The sequence below is a fragment of the Barbus barbus genome (assembly GCF_936440315.1).
Source record: "Barbus barbus genome assembly, chromosome: 37".
Taxonomy (NCBI): domain Eukaryota; kingdom Metazoa; phylum Chordata; class Actinopteri; order Cypriniformes; family Cyprinidae; genus Barbus; species Barbus barbus.
Window position 1 is genome coordinate 9,730,389 of NC_136715.1, and position 15,159 is coordinate 9,745,547.

The 15,159-nt window shown below is 36.5% G+C and overlaps 1 protein-coding gene across 2 annotated transcripts in view; it reads left to right on the forward strand.

The window, feature by feature from the left end:
* Positions 1 to 15,159, forward strand: part of LOC306857057 (mitogen-activated protein kinase kinase kinase kinase 3-like) — a 70,509-nt gene that overhangs the window by 33,875 nt on the left and 21,475 nt on the right. For both annotated transcript variants that reach the window (XM_079396720.1, XM_079396721.1), the window contains exons 5-14: positions 2,908 to 2,963; positions 3,153 to 3,200; positions 3,978 to 4,020; positions 4,312 to 4,384; positions 4,843 to 4,974; positions 5,679 to 5,741; positions 6,128 to 6,209; positions 6,583 to 6,699; positions 9,823 to 9,901; positions 10,366 to 10,424. In XM_079396720.1, the coding sequence (XP_079252846.1) occupies positions 2,908 to 2,963; positions 3,153 to 3,200; positions 3,978 to 4,020; positions 4,312 to 4,384; positions 4,843 to 4,974; positions 5,679 to 5,741; positions 6,128 to 6,209; positions 6,583 to 6,699; positions 9,823 to 9,901; positions 10,366 to 10,424 (752 nt within the window). The remainder of the gene's footprint in view (positions 1 to 2,907; positions 2,964 to 3,152; positions 3,201 to 3,977; positions 4,021 to 4,311; positions 4,385 to 4,842; positions 4,975 to 5,678; positions 5,742 to 6,127; positions 6,210 to 6,582; positions 6,700 to 9,822; positions 9,902 to 10,365; positions 10,425 to 15,159) is intronic.

Genomic DNA, 15,159 nt, shown 5'->3' on the forward strand with positions numbered 1-15,159 from the left:
CACATGTTGGCGTGGTAGATAGTGTTATGGTGTTAACGTGTTAGATTAGTGCCCAGACCCACATCCCACGTTATCAACCCCCTGCTGCCATGGCTGCACTCAGCTACAGGGTCAAAGGCCTGATTAGAGCCGAGGCCGACCGACTCCAGTCCTCCCACACACAACAGATAAAGAAAGACACAAAAGAGACACGAATCAGATTCTGCTTGGTCAAACGTCTTTAAATAACTCTCTGAACAAATAAATGATCAAGAAGAAGGATTGTGAGGTACAACAGAGACATGTAATGTGGATGAAAGCTGCAACACCTGTGTGGATATAAATAAAGAAAACATTATAAAAAATTGTCTTAAATCCATTCTTTGCATATGACTAATAGGTATTTTTATTAGAATGGATTGTTTATTGCTCAAAGTTTTTGTTTTTGTTTTGAAGAAATTAATACTTTTATTAAACAAGGATGCACTAAATTAATCAAAAGCCACAGTAAAGGCAGTTATAAAGATTTCTATTTAAAATGAAAGCTATTCATTTTAAATAGCGGGGAAGTTGTGGCCTAATGGTTAGAGAGTCGGACTCGTAATCCAAAGGTTACGGGTTCGAGTCTCGGGCCGACAGGGATTGTAGGTGGGGGGAGTGAATGTCCAGCGCTCTCTCCACCCTCAATACCACGACTGAGGTGCCCTTGAGCAAGGCACCGAACCCCCAACTGCTCCCCGGGCGCCGCAGCATAAATGGCTGCCCACTGCTCCGGGTGTGTGTTCACGGTGTGTGTGTGTTCACAGCTGTGTGTGTGCACGTTGGATGGGTTAAATGCAGAGCACGAATTCTGAGTATGGGTCACCACCATACTTGGCCGTATGTCACTTCACTATTTTTCTCCTGAGAAAGATTCCTGAAAAAATTTGACAAAATGTAACAAACTAGAAAAGTCTTGAGTTTTACTGTATTTGTAATCAAATAAATGACAAACCCCAAGCGTTTGAACGGTAGTGTAATTCACTTAAAATCTTTTACTCAACATGAAATAAAAAATGGTTCTGCGATTGAAAAGAAAATCTTTTAATATCCATATTTTTTATCATCAATTTAAAAATTGCACAGAAACAACTTTCCTTTTCAGATGACATCACCTCACCCTCTTATTCTTTGTATCACATTTCAAATGTAAAATGAGTTGTGGACATCATTTCATAATTTTAATTCTTTCTCTTCATTCAGCCCATTCATTATTCACTCCTTCCCATTAGCACATTTCCTGTTTCTGTGACATTTTAATCAGCAATAAATGTCTCTGTTGACTTAAAGTAGATTAACTGCACTGCTGAAGTGTCAGAGGCTCCGAACCGTCAAACATACTGCATTGTTTTGGAGAACAGACAAATGAGATTCTCGGACGCCTTTTGAATTTTCTTTAGTAAAGTTTCAAGTCTGTTATTTTCATCAGTAGTCCATTTAGAGTTATCAGGTTCAGGTTGGACGTGTAATCAGTCACATTGTTCCTTGCGTTCTTGATAATCTCATCCTTGGTCTGCTGGAAACCCATTAGTGATGCTTTTGTTAAACTTTTGTTTTTTTTCAATGTGGCATGAGAAGGATCAGTGTCATGTGTCTTCTTGATTTAAACAAGTTTAGGCTTAAAGGAACACTCCACTTTTTTTGAAAATAGGCTGATTTTCTAACTCCCCAACAGATAAACAGTTGAGCCGGAATGAGAGTATAGTTCCTAGCCATATCGGCCTAGAAAATCGCAACTTTTCATTTTCCGTCAGTCTTCGTACACGATGTAACTACAGATGAGTCAAGTTTTAAATAGTAAAAATATCGAAACTCTTCGGTCATTTTTGAGCACGATGCTAATGGTCTAATCTGATTCAATGATCTATGCTAAGCTACGCTGAAAGTGCTACCGTCAGACCCGGAGATCGGCTGAATGGATTCGAAAATGGTAGAACTCAACTGTTTATCTCTTGGGCAGTTGGAAAATGAGCCTATTATCAAAAAAGTGGAGTGTTCCAGAATATTGTTCAAGAAACATTATTTTTAAAATACTGTACATTACTGTAGGTCCTCTATGCCCCGCCTCTCTCAAACGCTTCGTTTTCTACAAAGCCCCTCCTTCCGACAAGCGCAGTCTGCTCTGATTGGCCAACTGGCACAGTGCATTGTGATTGGCCGAACACCGCAAGCTGCATCGGAAATGTAACACCCCTTTCCATAATCGCCAGCTTCAGCTTTGAAAATTATAGTAAAGAAAGACAGTAAATAATGTCCTTAGTTTTACCATCAGTTCAAGCCCCAAGATTTTATTTTATTTATCACATACACAATTATACAGGGTATAACCAGCAGTGAAATGTAGGTCCTCAGAGGGGAAGAGTCACGTGACAGACAAAGTGATGAAGCTCATATGTGTTTGCACTCAAGCCGCAATTGTGTGACCGTTTCTCCCTCTCTCACACACACACACACACACACACACACAAACGACGCTGCGTTCTCTCTCTCACACACACACAACGCACAAAATTCCGCATTTAAACAGTCAATAGAAAATACTTAAACTAATAACAAAACATAGTCGCTGATTCAGAAGCACCAGATTGTCATAGTAAAGTCAGAATTACCTCCTCTCCCAGGTTCACGAAACGGTCGTCCATGAACAGCTTGTAACACTCCAAAGAGAAAGGAACACTTGAAATCGCATCATATGACCCCTTTAAGCCAAATGTGCTGAAGTTATTCATGCCTCATTTTTCAATGTACACACTTTTATATTGTTTAGACATTTAAAATTGCATTCAGGCTGTTTTAGCTAATAATCTAATATGAATGAGATTTTCATAGATTATTTTTTTTTTTTTTAGATTATATTACTGCTAATGCACACTAAATATGTCTCCACAGTTACTGGGCCACTAACAGAATCGCAGATAGCATATGTAACAAGAGAAACCCTTCAGGTAAGCCATTTTACCGGACTTTGTTTTGACAACCAAAGCAATCTGCTGTGACCATGAAAGCTGCTTTTTGAATTTTTAATGGTAGACATGTTGACGCATATTTCATATTCTGCGTTCTCTAAAAAGCAGTTTGTAATTGTGTTTTTAAGATGATTATGAATGAAAATTAGTGTTTGTCTTTGCTTTCAGGGTCTATATTACCTACACAACAAAGGAAAGATGCACAGAGACATAAAGGTATCATGATTTATTCTAGATTTTGTGTTTGAGTTGATTGGTTTAATTGTATTCAAATGCCAAAAAAAGCTGAGTGACAGCACATAAACCCTCCTCCTACTTTTTTTTGAATCATTATTTTATTAAATTTTTTTGCCACAGAAATTACGCACATCAGCTTTTCTGATTTATATTCCTTGGTGATTCCATTAACAATTAGTCATTATTTCTAGAATGAAATGATTCCTGTCATTATTTTGCAATTATTTATAGCCCCAAGTGGTGCAGAAATTACACGCTCGATGAAGCATATACATATTTGAAACAGTTCCTCTTCTAAATATGAACTATTTTGTAATGTATTTGAAAGAATTTTGATCAGTTTAATGTGTTCTTGCTTAAATAAAAGTAAAGTTTGAGCAGTGAATTAAAGCTAAGCACACATTAGATCTAAAATGTATGTATTTCATCTGAGTATCATACAAAAATAGCCTTAAAGTAAAGCCCTTAGTACCTTCTAATTGTGATTTGGTGAAGCCAAAGCCAAATCACTGGTAAAGCAAGAGAAAATGTGTTACCTGGCCAGAGGGAAATGTAGTTAGTATGACTCAGATGCTGCTTTCACATCTCTGATCAGAGATGAAAGCAAGTGTTGAAAGAGCAAGTTTATAGAAAGGAAAATTAATTTTTTACACTTTATCTCACAAATCAACCAGTAATATATTTAATAATGTCTTATATTAGTTGTTTTACTCTTACCTTACAATGTCATTTTATTTGTTTTTCTATTTGAAATAGGGTGCCAATATTTTATTGACGGACAATGGTTACGTCAAGTTAGGTGAGAAAATAACAGACTTTCCTTCCTTTCTAATTAATGTTTAAAACAGAGAAATGAAGTTACTTACAATGTTATGAGCTCAAATCATTAAAAATGTGTAAAAGTGTTGTGTTGGTGACCGAGAGTACCACCTCGTGTTGTCACATTTGATCTGCTGTGGCATTACACAGCTCTCAAATTTCATAATTCATAAGACCGAATTAGACGCACAGTAGCATCAGTTGTACACAACTCAAATGAGGGGTATTTGTGGGATTGTAGTAAACGTCTTTTCTTTCTTTTTCTCTGCAGCTGATTTTGGTGTATCTGCACAGATCACAGCAACTCTGGCTAAAAGAAAATCCTTCATCGGGACTCCTTATTGGTATACAGCTTTATTCTGCCACAAATGCAATACATTATTTATAATCATAATTATTATGAATGCATTTTCTGTGACCTCTTTCTTTTGGAGTATTTGTTTTCTTTTTAAAAACTAATTTGTCACACTTAAGGACTATTTAAATAATCAAAAGAGATTTAAAAATTCTCAAATGTTAAAAAATGAAATAAAAAAATTACTAGTTGTAAGCTCTTTATATTATAAAGTGATAGAAATTTTAACCTCATATCCTGATGTTGAATATAAATAAAAAAATCCCAAGTTATTTCTTAACTATCCAAAATGATTTAGCTGTTGTGGTGTTTTTAATCTTTAGAATTAATCTTTTATAATTCAACAGTTTTCTATAAGGCCTCAGATGCCTTTTCACATCTTACGTAACCATCAGGTAGGAGATGTTCATGAATGAGTGATGATGTGTCTGTTACCCGTACTAACAGGATGGCTCCAGAGGTGGCCGCCGTGGAGAGGAAAGGAGGATACAATCACCTGTGTGACATCTGGGCTGTGGGCATCACCGCCATTGAACTGGCCGAACTGCAACCTCCCATGTTTGACCTTCATCCAATGAGGTGAGAGTTTAAACAGCTTTATGGACCTGTTCCAATCCAGAGAGGGCTGAATTTTTAGCTCCTTATAAAAAAATAAAAAAAACTGGTATAGTGATGGCAGTAGATACAGATTTTTACCACAGTACTGTACACAGTACCATAGTACATATACCGGTATATAAATGTGTGTGTGACTCAACCAATGACTTGTAATTTGTGACCATAAAAATCTAAATATTGTGACCATAAAAATCTAAATCACCTTTAAATTTGTCCAAATGAAGTTCTTAGCAATGCATATTACTAATCAAAAATGAAGTTTTGATATATTTACGGTAAGGAATTGACAAAATATGACAAAACATGATCTTTACTTAATATCCTAATGATTTTTGGCATAAAAGAAAAATTTATAATTTTGACCCATTTAATGTGTTTTTGGCTATTGCTACAAATATACCCCAGAGACTTAAGTCTGGTTTTGTGGTCCAGGGTCACATTTGTTCACCAGTGTTGTGAGTCTTTGGGAGACAAATTAAACCTAGTTCTGAACAAGACATTCTTGATTTCCTACTTTATAGCTACTGTATCAATCATGGTACACTTGACAGTGAAACTATATCAACATTTCAATGAGTTAAAATGTTTTAATTTACCATATTTCCTTGCTAAGCCAAATTGTTTTGTTTGCTTGTGACCATGCCAAATCGTTTTTGTCTCTCCAGGGCTCTGTTTCTGATGACGAAAAGCAACTTTCAACCCCCCAAATTAAAAGACAAAGTTAAATGGTAAGTGCTAATTACATTTTCAGGCAATTATTAGGTTACCTAGGTGTGTAAAATCCTTGATACCAAGAGGAATTTCAGTGTTAGTTTGTGTTTTAAATGCCCGATTTCTTAATTTCATTAATCACCAGTGAAATTTGGTCCAAGCACTCTCATTTGCCCTAAACGGTTGCTTTTATAAATTTTAATAAGGTTGGACTTGACATTCTCTTATCTTGTCTGATTAAGAATCTGGTCAGGTCATCTACCGAATAGCTTATTCTCCATTACCTTGCAGCTCTGTTGAATCAAATTAGGTTAATTACATTTAAAGCCAACAAACTGCACAGCGTCGCAGTGGAAATGCTCTTTACACACGAGATTTATAGAGACTTCTCTGTGCTCCGAAGGACCAATAATTTCCACAATTTTGTGAAGCTGGCTTTGACGAAAAATCCAAAGAAACGGCCACCAGCTGACAAGTTATTGCAGGTAGGAGGGACTTTTTTTGTATCTTGTAAATTTGACATTTGTTTTTATATATTTATTATTATATTTATTTTTTGTAGTTATATATTTTTTAATATCACATACATAATATTTTATAAAGTTATAAATTTATTTTCATATAATATTTTTGTGTAATTGTTTTGAATGAAAATATTAAATATATTTTTTAAATAAGGTTTTATTTAGAATTATTATTAGTTATTATTCAAGTCAAATTTTTAATTGTATTCATTTTATAACTTATAATTTTACTTTTAAATTATATTTCTGAATTATATATCAAGACTCTTTACTGACAAAAGGAATATGCCTTCAAAAAAATCTAACATTGCCATTTCAACCGTCTACTCCCCAGCATCCCTTTGTGTCCCAGCCGATAAGTCGTATTTTGGCAATTGAGCTGCTGGATAAAGCAAACAACCCCGATCACTTGTCCTACACAGACCTGGATGATGATGACCCAGAGCCGGAGGTACAGTATATCTCTCTGTGTGATTCTCAATGTTATCACCACTATCATTTCAAGAATGATGGCCCCTTCGGGACTATTATTCACAAGCAGAGCCCAGAAAACGCCAACTGATAGAACCGACACGTTAGCCTCTAAATCCTACGAGTGGGGACGTCAGTTTGACGAGCCCCTCAAGTTTCTATATTCAATATGTCAACCGTTTTATCGAGGTGATATTTTTCAGTGGCTTGTTTTCTTCATTATTAGCCTGTTATAGTTGTTGTAATGGCAGTCATTCGTTTCGATTGTCTCTAAAGTTAAGTTCGTACGTCAGCGTCTCATCCGGTTGTGCTACAAGGCTACTTCTGCTGCTAAAGATTCGTGAAATCATTTGGCCTCTTTCACAGTCCCCCAGCAAGAATTAAGTCCTTTTTAAAGACGTAGTTTTCCTTCATTTCAACTCGCCCTGTTCTACCCATTTCCCCAAGCATCCATTCATTCTCACTTCCTCTCTTATTCATTTTTTCCCCTCTCCGGCTCTTGAAGTTTAAATACAGAGGGTTGTTTTTACCAGTCTCTCCTCTCTCCCGGCGAGTCCTTCGCTTTGCAGCTCGCAGAAAGGTATCAGGGGTGTGCATGTGTGTGAACATCTGAAAATGTTTTGATTGATAAGTGTTAATTTAGTGTTGATGACTACATGATGATCTGGTGTTATGAGTGTTGTGTTCATTTATTTTTCTTTATCATTTTTGTTCAGAAGTGTTTATAACCTAGACAAACATGTTTGTGCATGACGTGTGTTTTCTTGTTTACTCAAGTAGTTGTGAGTGAAAATGTGTGTGTGTGTGTGTGTGTGTGTGTGTGAGTTACGCAGGTATGCCCAAGGATGTTTTAGGAAGTTTTGCATTCTTGTCGGAATTTTGATCGAAGTGTTGATCCCTCAAGAGGTTGGTTTCGGAAACGGAAGCTCAGTTCAAAAGCCGGATTTGGATCTGTTGACAACAGATTTTTGTCTGGCCTCTTTGTGCTGAGGTTTGCTTCAAGGGTTTAACAGAACATCAGCATCAAAGAGCTTTTAGAGAAATTTCTTTGCGTCACTGAATGCAAGTAATGTTCAGTACTGGGGTGAATCTCACGAAAACCTGTCAAGGTCATATTTAACCCATAAATAATGCTAAACGAAATTAAGTTTAGTTTTGTTTTTAACACCATTTAGATTTTTCAATTCAATTTGCATGTTCATTTTTTTCTTTTGATTTTCTTGTGAAACCTTATGTCAAGGTCGTATGTAACTCCTAAATATTATAAATTAATTAATGCAATTTTTTATAAAGTGTATAATGTATTACATTTTACTTTTTAAAAAGCCTAAATCATAGACTACAAACAAACAAATAAATAAATAATTCACAATTGAAATTTTAGGCCTATATATATATCATAATATATAAATATTAAAATATTTGTATAAATATTTATTTCATATATATATATATATATATATATATATATATATATATATATATATATATATATATATATAACCCAACATGTTCCTAACTGGCTTTTTTAGCCATTAGTTTAATTTTGTTTTTGTAAAATTAACATTCTGGATTTTTTGGCGATGTATATACTGTGTATGTTTTTTTGGAAAGCATAGATAATATCTTTTAGTCACTGTACTATGTGGCTCAAGTGCTAAGAGGTGTGATAGAATATTCACAGGGCTCCGCTGAGAGAAGGGCGCAGTGTTTGGCATGCTGTCTATTTCTATTTCAGAGCCCTGCTGTGTCCTTGTTGTCTGAAGGTCGTGCATCTGTTCCTCTGTCTTATCTCTCCTCATCACATCTACTTCAGCCCTGCCGCTGTGAAACTGAAGTGAAGGATGTCCTTCAGCGAACATTTTGTTTCCTGGACCTGTTCAGGATTCAAATGCCAGCGTGTATTTATGTTTGCTGCTTATGCATGTGTTTCCATATCCATAGGCACGTGTGCATCTTTGCTTGTGTGTGTGTGTGTGTTGCTGATGGAAGGTGTTCTCTGATTCATGAATGACAGCAAACTTTTCAGGATAGTCATCAGGGACCCAGCTGTCAGACGCCCAGTAGACGTAATGATTTTCTCTTGGGCTGCAGTGAGACAGGACAGCAGCGTCAGACAGTTAGGGATTCAGAGGGTCAGCATCATGACCCCTGTTGTTATCAGAGAGTGATGCCTGGCATGTATTTTTAGTCTCCAGTGTTTGCCCTCCACTGAGTCTCTGGCAATGGCACTAAGTGATATCTGAAGTGTAAGCATTTAAGCTGCTCTTGTCTTAAACGTATTGATGTGTGCTGATTTTGCTGACGGGGTGTTTTTATCTTAACAGGTCCTCTGATCTAAGATTGGCACCCTAATATGCAAGCCATCGATTGAGCACAGCTACAATCTCAATTTTTTAACCATTCAACTCGACATGTCGAATAAGATTTCTTAATAGACCGATAGGGGTTTTCCAATAACCAAGGCTGATATTTAGAGTGCAGTGTGGCCCGATGACCAGCATAATGCATTGAAATGATGCTAAATGAGACGTACCCAACATTTCTAGATTTGAAACACTGTTATATAATACATTTTATATATTTTTCAATCAAAATTCACAGATTCAAGTGTAAATTAAGGGGGGGAAAATACTAAATGTCTTGGTCATTTTTCAATCTAAAATCAATACTGAAAAATAGGAAATTATATTTTGCATATTTTAAGGCTGATTAAAACATTATTGCACAGTCACATTGTATCAATGGACAGTTATACACTTCTAATAATTGTTTTTGTTTTTTTAAATCATTGTGAATTAAAAAAGAAATTGTGTACAATACTATCATAAAAATTATGAAAATAATGTGATGGTCCTTTAAATTAACAGGCCAAATATAATAATAAAAATATAATAATTATTTTATTTAAATAAGGCTCAAACATTTCATGTGAAATTCACCAAACTACCACTACATTGGATTACCCTAACCCTTAATAAAACACTTTGATTGGTCATCTCTAAGTCACTCTAAATGACTTAAAGATAAACTGTTCTTTTAGACTTTATTTACTGGTTTATGTTTATTTGTGCTCTCTGTGTGTGTTTCTATGTCTCCCTAGCCTCCAGTGTCTGTTCCACATCGGATTCGCTCAACAAGCCGTACCAGTCGGGAAGGGAAGACTCTGTCAGAGATTAACTGTGAGTGTTTGTTGGATTTCTCCCCTGGGCAGACCTGACAGGTGCTCCTGCTCTCCTGAGCATGGCTGAGTGAATTTCTCAGCCTCAGTTCTTCAGTGAATAAATCTGTCTGCAGGAGCATACCAGAAATTCTCTCCTATGATTTGTCTGTCAGTATCTGCTGGGGGATGTTTTTTTTTATTTTTTATTCTGTATCATACCCACCAGACATGTATGCTGACTTAAAGTAATGTGTGGTTTTGAGTGAACATGCCAGCATGAAATGATGACTTAAAGTTCAGACTTCAAACACCAGTTATATCAGTGAACTTACTGATTGTTTAAATAAAAGGATAGTTTGCCCAAAAATAAATATTTTGTCAGAATTTACTCACCCTCATGTCATTATAAACCCACGTGCCAATACATTTCTGTGCAATACAGAAAAAGACTGTTCCTTTAATAATGTTTTTGTTTTCTTGCAGTCGGTCAGGTGAAGTTTGACCCTCCTTTAACAACAGAGACAAAACCATATCATGAACCGGTGAGCACCATCATCGTCCTGCTGTTTGCTTTGAGATTTTCTGTGATTGCAAACAATTACGTGAGATCAACCAATCAGAACACACTTAACAATAGTTCACCCAAAAGTGAAAATTCTGTCATTAATTACTCACCCTCATGTCGTTCCTAACCTGTAAGATCTTTGTTCATCTTCTGAACACAAATTAAGATATTTTTGATTAAATCTGTGTGCTCTCTGACCCTGCATAGACAGCAACGCAACTAATCATGTTCAAGGCCCAGAAAGGTAGTAAGGACATCGCTGAAATAGTCCATCAGTGTGATATCAGTGGTTCAACTGTAATGTTATGAAGCTACGTGAATACTTTTTGTGCGCAAAGAAAGCAAATATGAAAAACTGATGTCACATGGACTGTTTTATCGATGTCCTTACTGCCTTTCTGGGCCTTAAATGTAGTAGTTCGTTGCTATCCATGGAGGGTCAGAGAGCTCTCAGATTTAATAAAAAATATCTTAATTTGTGTTCTGAAGATGAATGATGGGAATGATAGGAGGGTGAGTAATTAATGACAGAATTTTCATTTTTGAGTGAACTATCCCTTTAACCCTTTGCTTTAGAACATTACATCATACTGGCTCTGTTCCAAAACCTAGTGAGCTTTGTAAGGAATCTCAAAAATTAGAAAGCTCTACAAAGGCAGCAACCTAGTGCGCAACACAAACAGCTCAACTGAGTTTGGGGTTAGCATGTTGCTAAGCTAACAGTGTGATTCAAAAACAAACAACACTCATGAATATTGTGTTGATTCATGCACCTTTATTGAGTCATTTTAGTACTAAATAAAAAACTAATTTATGTATAATCTATATTTTTTGCCTTGTCACCATCATGTATTTTGTATTGATTTTTTTTCTCTAAGCATGTTTCAGTGCATTCTGGGATTGGCTTCTAAATGCGATGTTGCCTTGCTCTCTTAGTATGTCTAAATTAGGATTTTTACCTTTAATAACAGCCTTTGTGTCAGCAGCGTGTCTATGATCCCTCCATAGGGAGCTAACTAGGTTTTGGAACAGAGCAACTGTGGAACCACCCAGTCATGTCAAGACTAATTTGAAGTTACACTGCCTGTCTAGCCGTTCACAGTGCTCATAACTACGTATAGTGAACACTTCAAAATGATGTTTCCTATAAGCTGACACTTCCTACTATGTAACATTTTCCTTGCGTACACCTCAATCCCAGCTCGTCTCCTGACAGCGGCTTGTTTTCTCTCACACCATATTTGACTGTTGTGCATTTGAGATGTCTGTCTCACACTCTCACCACTGCGATAATTGAAAGGTTAGATGCAGCTTTCCGTGGCATCTAATCAATAAAACTTACTTTAATCGCCGCAGAAAAATGCAGAGTTGACTCCTCTTTGTCTCATTTGAGCACTCAGACTTTCTCATGTTGTAACTGGATTTGTCATCCTTTTATAAAGCAGATACTTTTTTTAACAGCAGGACATCAAATTAATGCCGATTCCCATTGCAGCCTCATGTTTATGATGTCATCTTCTGAATAGGACCTCACATCTGAAGAACCTCACACCCCCCCACGCTTTGATTTTATTTTTATTTTCTGGATTCACATCACGTTGTCCTACTGTTTCTAAAAAAGCAGTACATAATTGCTGCAATTAGCACAACCGCCAACTCAAGCAATTAAACTAAATTTTGTAGATTTCCATCACATTTAAAGGGGTCATATGATGTTGCTAAAAAGAACATTATTTTATGTATTTGGTGTAATGCAATGTGTTTATGTGGTTTAAAGTATATAAAAAAAAACATTCCGCATACTGTACATTATTGTTGCTCCTCTATATTCCGCCTTTCTGAAAATCGATTTTTACAAAGCTCATTGTTTGAGAAGCGAGGTGTGCTCTGATTGGCCAGCTATCCAGCCAAATACCTCAAGCGTGTGATGGAAATGTTACGCCCCTTACCGTATTGTGATGCCGTGTCCTGGCGCGATGACACAAAAACAATAAAACCCATTATAATCAAGGCATTTGTTGCATCCAGTGGAGACATAATTACTGGTTATAATGACTTATGCTGTCTTTTTATGCGTCGCATTGCATTGTGCCACGTAAACATTATCATGTCTGGATTTGTGATCGGAGAAATGACAAAAAATAAGCGCTACTCTACACAGCTCAAAACTCGCGTTTGAATAATCAGTAGCAAATTCTTTAAATATGAAAACATACTTACAGGCTGAGTCATAAGCGCCAGACTTTCCTTGCAAAGTTGGAATTGCCCCACTTTATAGAAACAGCCTTTGTGCAAGCCAGTATTGCAGGCTACTCTTCCAGGTTCAAGAAATAGTCCTCCGTAAAATGCACTGCACACACTCTAATATTTGGGTTGAACTGTTCTGGAACAGTGCTGTAAATACAACTTAACCACTGATTTCTAGTTGTGTCCTCTTTTGAAATCCCAAACAAAGTACTTTCGCTTTCACAACGAAACACAGCGTCTCCACGACATGGCGCCGGCGGCAGCAACCATACTACAGCTAATAAAAATCACGCCCTCTTTCTTTGCGTATACATTTGGGAGGTGTTATACAAATCTTCCTACACAGTGACGCAGACATATGGGGGCGTGTTTAAATGAGCCGTTTTAGGAGGGTGTGGACTAGTCTTAACTTTTATAAAGAATATCTCTTTGAGTTTGAGACTTTAGTCTGTAACTTTAGGGATCTTATCTATGCACGAACAGCTTGTAACACTCTAAAGAGAAAGGAAAACTTGAAATCGCATCATATGACCCCTTTAAAACACTCACAACATGTGTCTGCCTATGTGTGTGTGTGTGTGTGTGTGTGTGCGTGTGTAAATGCAGTTTTTTTTAAAGGCCTGTTAAGCTCACCAAGGCTGAATTTGTTTGATCAGAAATACAGTAAAAATAGTAATAGTGTGGAATATTATTACTATTTAAATAACTTTTTAAGGCCATATACACCTGAATTCAACAGGTTTTTAAACAGGCCTGTGTGTTAAAGAGACAGGACATAATTGCTGAAAAGTGGTGTTACCCAATTACTGTAGTTACAGAGATCATAATTCTGCTCTATTACTATGTTAAGTGTGAATGCCTAAATAACTTTGGCTGCAAGCTAAATTCAGTAAACATATATACACATACAGTGCCCTCCAAAAGTATTGGAACGGTAAAGATAAAATTGCTCTGTTGGCTGTGGAGTTAAGACATTTACAAATATGATTAAAAGATGAATATGAGACAAAACTACAGAATGTCACATTTTATTATTGGGTGATTCAACACATAGATGTTTTACCTGCTAAGAAGTTCAGCACTTTTAGAGTTTCATCCGTCTATCTGATGTGAGCATAAGTATTGGAACAGTTGCCTCACAGGTCTTCCTAAGTGATCAGCTGTGTCCTGTTGCATTAATTCTTCAGATATTAAAAGCAGGGAATGTGTCGTATCAGTTATATCCATTACTTCTGCATTCTGAATCTTGCATGTGATGATGACACACACAAACCAGGATGAAGACGAATGAGCTGAATTTGAAAGAAAAGCAAGGGCGTAGTTTTGGTTTGAACATTGGGGGGGGGTTGAAGTGGACCCCGGGTCATGCTCCCTCTCAAGGTTTATTTATTTGTTTGCAGGGGTGCAAACTTGTCACCTTTCGGCGAAATTCACCGTTCTCACCTTGAAATAGGTCGTTCACATGAATCGTGTATATCTGTAAAAATAAATAAATAAATAAATAAGGGAGGGGGGGGGGGTCGTAGCCGTATCTGTGAGTCATCTGTGTCACGTCACCTGTAGCATTTTTTTCCCCTGTTGGCAAAGAAATGGATCCGCCCTACTCTGCCTCTGATTGGCTTTGTATCTGATTTGTATCTGATGTTAAATTATGGTGTTCCAGTTCAAATGGTTATTACAGCGTGAGGCTGCTGTTGCGATTGCTATGAAGATTGTAAGTCTTATTATCGCTACATTAGTTCACTACCCTTTGCAAAAATGGGGGGGGGGGGGTTAGTGGAGTTTAGTTTGTCACCTTTTTCACTCCTGACGAGTTTGCACCCCTGTGTTTGTTTGCTTAAATGTTTATTTTTGTAAAATGGTCTTTTGTGCTATCCACCTCAGTGAGCTCAGGTGACCTCACATGCAAAGTTGGTTGATTGCGTAACTGCAATAAAGTAATAGGCTAGGTAACAATTACTTGTTTACATAGGATATCGTTTATTTTATATTATTTAGACACTTAGGCTATAGTTTGACAGAATGTTCTAATTCAACACGCCATGGGAAGTCAATCTAACTTAACATTTTCTTTTATTGATATTGTTTATTTCTTACTCCTTAACTGTTCATCAGGCTCTTAATGATTTAATCTGTGCCATCATTGGAATATCTGAAGGCCAGGTTTTTTGGCTCTCGATTCTGACTTGTACTTGCTCTTATGAAAAAGCACCATAGTTCTTAACTGTAGCATTTGTTATAATAAGGCTAGCCTATTAATCATTTCCAGGCCAATAATGTCTTTTTTATTAATCTATATTGCATTTGTTATGAGAAACAACAGCCTTTAGAAACAATAGCTACAACATGCCACAGTTGTAATATAAATCTATAGGGAAAAGTCTATTCCCTTAACAGATTATCTATTATAAATTCTACAAGTTAGACAAAATTTACCACAATAAATAAGCCTACAGTAAAACGTG